This window comes from Tupaia chinensis, unplaced genomic scaffold (genome assembly GCF_000334495.1).
Source record: "Tupaia chinensis unplaced genomic scaffold, TupChi_1.0 Scaffold000333_1, whole genome shotgun sequence".
NCBI lineage: Eukaryota > Metazoa > Chordata > Mammalia > Scandentia > Tupaiidae > Tupaia > Tupaia belangeri.
This window is the reverse complement of record NW_006159827.1, coordinates 1,197,663-1,205,334: the sequence shown is the minus strand read 5'-3', so window position 1 is coordinate 1,205,334 and position 7,672 is coordinate 1,197,663. Positions and strand designations below refer to the sequence as shown.

The 7,672-nt window shown below is 51.8% G+C and overlaps 1 protein-coding gene across 1 annotated transcript in view; it reads left to right on the top strand.

Moving 5' to 3' along the window:
* Positions 1–7,672, top strand: part of IRAK2 (interleukin 1 receptor associated kinase 2) — an 81,242-nt gene that overhangs the window by 54,026 nt on the left and 19,544 nt on the right. The window contains 1 exon segment of the mRNA XM_006151995.2: positions 3,706–3,901. Within this exon segment, the coding sequence (XP_006152057.1) occupies positions 3,706–3,901 (196 nt within the window).

The following is a 7,672-nucleotide window of genomic DNA, read 5'->3' as shown; positions in this document are numbered from 1 at the left end:
GTGGGGGGGGGGGGTGTCCTCAAAAAGTTCATGGAAAATGTGTGTACTAGGAAAAGCTGCATAGATTTCCTTTTTTTTGCTTGTTCATTAATTTTTGCTTGTTCATTTAACTTGTTCATTAATTCCAGTTTTGAAATTCCCTCATATATACCACTCGTTATTTTTTTTCCCATCAAGTTTGCCAGAGGGCGGGTTAGCCAGAGAGAGACAGAGAGCGCGGAGAGAGAGAAGCACCCTCCAGCGAGGTGTGGTTATACCACAGCGTCTTCTTCATTTTCCCACCTTGTCAGGGTTTTGGGTGCCCATGCACATAGGCATGGCATATATTTTTTTTAAAGAATTATTTATTTAGTTAATTTCATTTGTCATTATTTTTTTAATTTAACCAGAGAGAGACAGAGAAGAGGGAGAAAGAGAAGGAGAAAAAGCAAGCCGCCAGGTCTGGGACTGGAACCGCAGCCAGCCATGTGGGAATTCAGCACCCTTAACCACCATGCCACCTACAGGCCACGGCATGGCATATTTTTGAAGCCACTGGGTCTGGGAACTCAAACTGTGCTGTCAGCTATGCACGATATAGCTCCCTTAACCACTAGGCCACGGGGCCATCCATCCCACATTTTCTTCTATTTTTTAAAAAAGAAATTAATTTATTTAATTTTATTTGTTATTATTATTTATTTTTTAATTGGATGAGACCAAAAGAGAAAGGGAAAGTGAGAAAGGCAAGCCGCCAGGCCAGGCGGGATTCGAACCGCGGTCATCTCTGTGGGAGTCTAGCACCTTAGCCAGCACACCACCTGCCCCCCCCCCTTTTCTTTTCCCGCTCATCTTCTGATGGACATTTAGGTTGAAGCCACGTCTTGGCTGCTGCGATGAGGGCTGGAGTAAATGGGAGTGCAGGTCTGTCTTTGCACACGGATTCTCCCTCCTCGTGTGTCCCCAGGAGCGGGAGGGCTGGGTCCCGAGAGGAGTCTGCTTTGTGTTTTCTGGGAAACCCGCCGTCCGGCTTCCATAGTGGCCTTGCTGGCTTACTTTCCCACGGCCGCGTATGAGAGTTCCTTTTTCTCTGGCTTTTATTTGATTGCACCAACAATTATAATTGCAAGGAAGGGAGTCAGAGGGTGAGAGAGTCACTGCCCCGCTGCTCTGACTCATCAGGTGGCCTCCGCGCCTGGTTCCTTTTTTCAGCCCCAGCCTGTGCGAACCCTTAGCTCTGAGGTAGCAGTTACCTGGTCACCACTTCATATTCTGTTTTTCTTCCCTTCGTTTAAACGTAGTAAGCGTTTCTGCACGTTGCATATCAGCATGGTTGGTTTTGATTATTCATGATAGAATACCCATGCCTGAGAGAGGGAGGGAGGGAGAGAGACAGAGAGAGAGAAGAGCACTCCTCAACTCCGCAGGGTCCGGCCACACTGAGGTCGCCTCCCTCTAGCCCTCCAGCCGTCAGATAGCGGGCATTTGCACGTGTGCCTGGTATGTTGTGTAGGGATTTGAACCGTGGTTGCCATGTTGGATCTGGATTCTCTTGAGCATCAGGGTAGTGCTCATTATGTTGTTTTGTATTTATTTTCTGAGAGAGGTTTTTGCTATAGGCACGTGTGCTCGCCAGACAGACAGAGAGAGGGAGAGAAACAGAAAGTGAGAAACCTCCCCCCATGTGGGATGGCCACTCCGCAATCCCTTCTCCTCCATTCTCCTCTCAGGATCTTGGGCACGCATGCACACACGCCCAGTATGAGTTTAAGCCACCGGGTCTGGGACTCGAACCATGGTCGACTTCATGGGAATCCAGTGACATGGCCATTGCACTAACTGCTGATTCCTGTGCTTTTTTTTTTTTTTTTTCCATAGGGTGCATGTGCTTGCCTGAGAGAGACAGAGAGGGAAGATGACAAATCAACCCCCGGGGGGATGGCCACGCCAGTCCCCTGCCTTCCATTCCCCTGTTCGGGTATTGGGCACATGTGCCTTGCTTGCTTTTAGGTTTGAGAGTTAAACCAGGGAGTCAGTCATGTGGGACCCAGTGCCTTCACCACCTTCTGGCCCTCATCATGTGGTTACATTTTTGTATTTTCTTCCTTGTAACTTACCAAGGGGCATGTGCACTTGGCAGAGGGAGACAGAAAAAGAGAGAGCGCGCGAGCATCCTCCTGTGGGCAGTGATCATGCCACGGTCTTGTCTCCATTTCTTCATCCTGTCAGGATTTTGGGCACACACACGCAGGCATCCGCTGTTTCTCCAGCCCCCGAGTTTGGGACTAGAACCCTGGGGTCAGTCAGGTAGGATTTGTCTACCTTAACTGCCAGGCCACAGAGCTGTTTTCAGTGGCTTCTCAGTGGTCATCAAAGGGATTTGCTCATAATTGACTTTATCACTTCTCATAGTAGACATTTAAATTGGTGTCTACATTAAAAAGTATTTTCAAATGTATTCATTTTTAAAAATTCATTCATTTGTTTTTATTCATGATAGGTAGCATGAGTGCATGCGTGGGATGGGGGAGGAAGGAGAAGAGAAAGCGCCTGTAGGTCATCAACCCAGTCACGCCCATCAGGGTCCTGGGCACATGTGTGTGAACCCAGCGTACAGCCCTTGGGGCCGGATTCAAAACCCCACTGGCTCTGTGGGATCCCGCTTGCTCTGTACTGTGCTCCCTGTACCTCAGGGCCAGCCCTGGTGCCTGCTTTTTTTTTTTTTTTTTTTTTCCTTTTTTTAAAGAATTATTTTATTTAACCCCATTTGTTTATTTGACCAGAGAGCAACAGAGTGAGAGACCGCAAACGAGAAAGCGAGCCACCAGATCCGGGACTCGAAAACGCGGTCTGCTGTGTGGGAATCCAGTGCGCCCATCCACCATACCACCTGCCAGCCCCAACCTGATGTCTGCTTTGAAAATACTTTTGGGGGGGACCAGCAGTTGGCATAATGGCCATGTCGCTGGACTCTCATGTAATTGACTACTGTTCATGTCCCAGATCTGCTGGCTTAAGCTCACGCCAGGTGCATGTGCGTGCCTGCCCAAGATCCCGAGAGGAGAATGGAGGAGAAGGGATTGTGGCGTGACCACCCCCCCGGGGGGGTGATTTCTCGCTTTCTGTCTCTCTCTCTCTTTCTGGTGAGCGCACGTGCCCTATAGCAAACACCTTCCCGCCCCAAAAAATAATACTTTTGGGGTCGGTTCTACACTGAGCATTCTCATACTGTGTAGAGCTTTGCTTTTTGTTCCTCCCTCTTTGGAGTGCTTTCTCAGAGTTAGCCCATGGGTTACAGGACCAGGTCAAAGTTATTGATACTATTCTGTTCTCCGATCTGGGCAGGCTTAGTCGCAGGGGATGTTGGCATTTAGACGAGTTGGCCAAGCCAGAGCCGTGCTCACACCAGTTTTAGAAGGGACCACGCCAGCACGGCCTGTGGGCGTGGCCAGTTGCGGCTGATCAGGGTTGACATCTGATGGGACCAGGGAGGCCGCACCTCTGGCCACACCCCCAGAGCAGTGGGGCCAGGTCCTAACTCCATCTCCAGTGGCTGGAAGAGGCGAGCCCTCTGTGGGGGGCTCAGAAACTCCACCTCAAGGGTTTCTGTGGCCCCAACTCGCCAAGACCCACCTTGCTTGTTGCTGGCCATTTTTCACAAGGTCTCCATGGCAATCTCTTACTACCCAGCTCCAAATGAGACAGTTTTCTGCTTTTTCCCCACAGCTCCAATGTTTTGCTGGACCGGAATTTCACCCCCAAGCTGGCTCATGCGAGGGCCCACCCGGGTCCTGTCAACCAAAGGTCCAAGTACACCATGATGAGGACCCAGCTCTTCCAGGCCTCCGCCGCGTATCTGCCCGAGGACTTCATCAGGGTGGGGCAGCTGACCCAGCGCGTGGACATCTTCAGCTGTGGGATCGTAAGCAGTTCCTTCTCCGCTGAGACGTGGGCCTGCACCGGGCCATGCTCCCCTAGCTCCTTCGTGAGCCCGGCAGGGAGCAGAGACCCCTGGGTGATGTTCCCTCAGGGTCCCAAGGGCCCACAGGCTAGATGTGACCAGGGCCCATTTTCTACGGCCTGTGAACTAAGAATAGCTTTAGTGTATGAAAAACAACAGAGGGATGGGAACCAGCAGTTGGTGTAATGGCTATGTCGCTGGACTCCCACGTAGCTGACCACGGTTCGTGTCCCGGACCTGGTGGCTTAAAACTCACGCTGGGCGTGTGTGCGTACATGCCCAAGATCCCGAGAGGAGAATGGAGGAGAAGGGATTGCGGCGTGACCATTCCCCCGGGGGGTGATTTCTCGCTTTCTGTCTCTATGTCTCTCTCTGTCTGGCGAGCGCACGCGCCCTATAGCGAAAATATCTCAAAAAAAAAAAAAAGATAAAAAGCAAAAACAAACAAACAAACAAACAGCAGAGGGGACCAGCAGATGGCGCAATGTTACATTGCTGGACTCCCATGTAGTCAGAGTTCAGCTGTTCAAGTCCAAGACCCTGCAGCTTAAAACTCATGCCAGGCGTATGTGCGTACATGCCCAAACCCAAAAGGAGAATGGAGGAGAAGGGACTGCAGTGTGGCCATGCCCCTGGGGAGTGATTTCTTGCTTTCTGTCTTTCCAGTGAGTGGCACACATCCTATAGCAAAAATCTATTTCTTGTATTACTTCCCAAGGGTGTGTCTACTCCCCAGGTGAGAAAGATGCAAGCGCTTGCCAGCAGGGAGGTCTCTGTGCAGGGTCTCGCCAGTCTTTTTTCATCGATTTCTCCTTCCCATCAGCAGTTTGCCTGCCATCGGGCTGCCGGGGCCAGGACCCACACTGTGGCTACATGTGGGATCCAGCTCCCAGTGCACCGTGCTTATTAACTCCCACACTCTGGGACTGGCCCGAAGTAGATTTCTGCAGAACATGGATTCCTTTGAGCCACTCTAGAATTGATGTGATAAAAAGGTTTTGGGACTAGCAGGTTACGTGGTGGTTAAGGTGCTGGATCCCACTTGGCCTCGACCGCAGTTCAAGTCCCAGACCTGGTGGCTTCAGAAGCATACTGGGTGCGTGTGTGTGCGTGTGTGCGTGTGTGTGTGTGTGTACGCAAAATCCCAAGAGGAGAATGGAGGAGAAGAGATGGTGGCACGGCCATCCCCCAGGGGCGGGGTTATTTCTCGAACTCCTTTTTTCTGTCTTTCTCTTTCTAGCGAGTGCATGCACTTTATGACAAAAACCTTAAAGAGAGGGTTTTTAAAAATCCAGATAGGTTTGGGAAATGCTGGGCCAAGCAACATATAGCAGGTTTCTTTTCTTATTATTTAAAATTCATTTCTTTTTTCTGTGAACGAGAGAGACAGAGTCTATAGTGCTAGCCATTACACCAGGAAGACCTCCCCTTCCATGGCTGAGAGACAGAGATAAAGAGACTTGTAGAGAGAGAGAGTGAGAGACAAATGCAGCACCCCACCTCCAACAGGCTCCTGGTACTGCAATCTACCGCTGGCCTCAGCCAGCCCCAGGTCACAGGCTTGTGCGTGTTAGGTATATTCCGGGAGGTCTCAAGGCTTGAACCTGGAACCTTTCCATGTGAGGAAGTCTTGCAGAGCATCGGGTTTTGCTGCTATGCCACTGTTAGTTGGCCTTCTTGCACAAGTTTGTTTACCATAAGAGTAATTAGAGCTTTCTAGGACCAGCAGTTGGCGTAATGGCTACGTTGCTGGACTCTCATGTAGTCGACCGTGGTTTGAGTCCTAGTCCCTGTGGCTTAAAGTCACGCCAGGTGCATGTGCGTGCATGCCCAAGATCCCGAGAGGAAAATGGAGGAGAAGGGATTGCGGCGTGGCCATCCCCCTAGGGGGGATTTCTCACTTTCTGTCTCTGTCTCTGTCTTCCTGGTGAGCGCGTACACGTTCTATAGCAAAAACCTTTAAAAAAAAAACTAGTGAGAGCTTTTGGTATTGATTTAGTAATGGTGAATTCACTAGAGAGGGCTCTGCAGTGTTTCCCAAATCCATGCGACTCCAGAGCTTGTGACCTCAGCGTGTGTGTCAGCGTGTGTGTCATGTTCCCGTCCCACGGAGCCCAGCCGGGGAACGCTGGCTGAGAGCAGCAGTGGTCGGGTTGGCCTCCGCCCAGCGTGGACGGCTGCGTGCTGGGCCTGGCCCTTCTCCTCCCCTCCCTGACCATGCTCTCCTCTGCCCACCTCTGCCGCCCGGACCCTTGCCTGGAGCCCCCTCTGCCTCTGGTCCACACCATGCACCAGCTCCTTCACCGCGCGGGCGGCGGGTAGATGAAGCTCAGCAGCGCTGGTCCCGGCTGTGGACGCTTGAGGACCCACAGCTCTGGTGCTTGCAGCACTGCGGTCCCGACCCTCCTCTCATTGTCCGATTGGTGCTGTTCTGCCTATCCCCCAGGCCTGTTTTGTCTTCTGTGAAGTGGGGTAACAATTCTTACAGAGATAATGGAGTAACGTAGGCGAACCGGTCAGCGCGGTGCCCCGCGTGCAGCAATTCGGTTACCATCACGGCGGTTATTGCAGTGTATCTGGCTTCACACCCCCACTCCCGCTTTCTGCTTCCTCGCTACAGTCAGCTTCCTCACCCACCCAGCCACCTGTCCCATCCACCCCTGCAGCCCTCGCCCAGTGCTTGCTGGCTCCCTCCACCCCTCTCTCAGCCTGGCCGCTGACAGGCCGTTAAGATTTCAATCTTTGGTTCCCCCTGTGGAGGGCACCATGCGTTCTGGTGATAGCGAATGACCTCTGGAAAGGGCCCAGCGTGGGTCCAGCCACGTGCAATGCGGAGAAAATATTTCCCTTGTTTTTGTCTCCCTCCTTGGCAGGAACTGGTCCAAAGTCCCTTTTCTTTTTCTTTTCTTTCTCTTTTTCTTTTATTTCTTCTTCTTCTTTTTTTTTTTTTTTAATTCAATCATTTATTTTAATTTGACCAGAGAAAGACAGACACACAGAGAGAAGGCAAGTGAGAAAACAAGCCACCAGGTCCGGGACTCGAACCATGGTTGGCCATGTGGGAGTGTCCAGAGCCTTAACACCACACCACCTGCCAGCCCTGAAAGTCCCTTTTCTTTTTTGGAACAAATTAAAAAATTTGTGAGTAGGTGTGTGAGCTCACCACAGAGAGAGTGATAGTTCCCCTCAACGGGGCATGGTCGTACTGTAGCCCTCCATGTCTCATCCTGTCTGGGTATTGAGCATGCGTACACACACGCCCACACCCACGCCCACGCCCAGCATGATTTTCATGCTGCTGGAGCTAGGATTCAGACCGCACTCGACCCTGTGGGATCCAGCTTTCCGTGCACAGCAGTGCCAGTGGCTGTGGTGGTGCCCTCTGCTGCCCCCTGCTGACCACAGCCAGTCTGTTGTTAACCCCCGGTGGGCGGAGTCAGCTCCCTTGCCCTCTCCTTCCTCCAGGCTTAGAGTCTCTGCAGTAAATGCTTCAAGAGAGGCTGTGGCAGAGAGATTTGGCACTCGGGGGGATAGGGGGGGTGTTCACTCCAACATTTACGACTACCGGAGCCCCGTTCCGTGGAGGACACTAAGGCTCAGATTCGGTTATTTGCCAGGAGATCACGGAGGATTTGAACCCAGGGCTGTCTGACGGTAGAGCCCTTGACCACCATGGTACTCTGTCTGCTGAGAGTTCCAGTCCGAGCAGGTTTCCTGTGCGTTAAGTCGCTC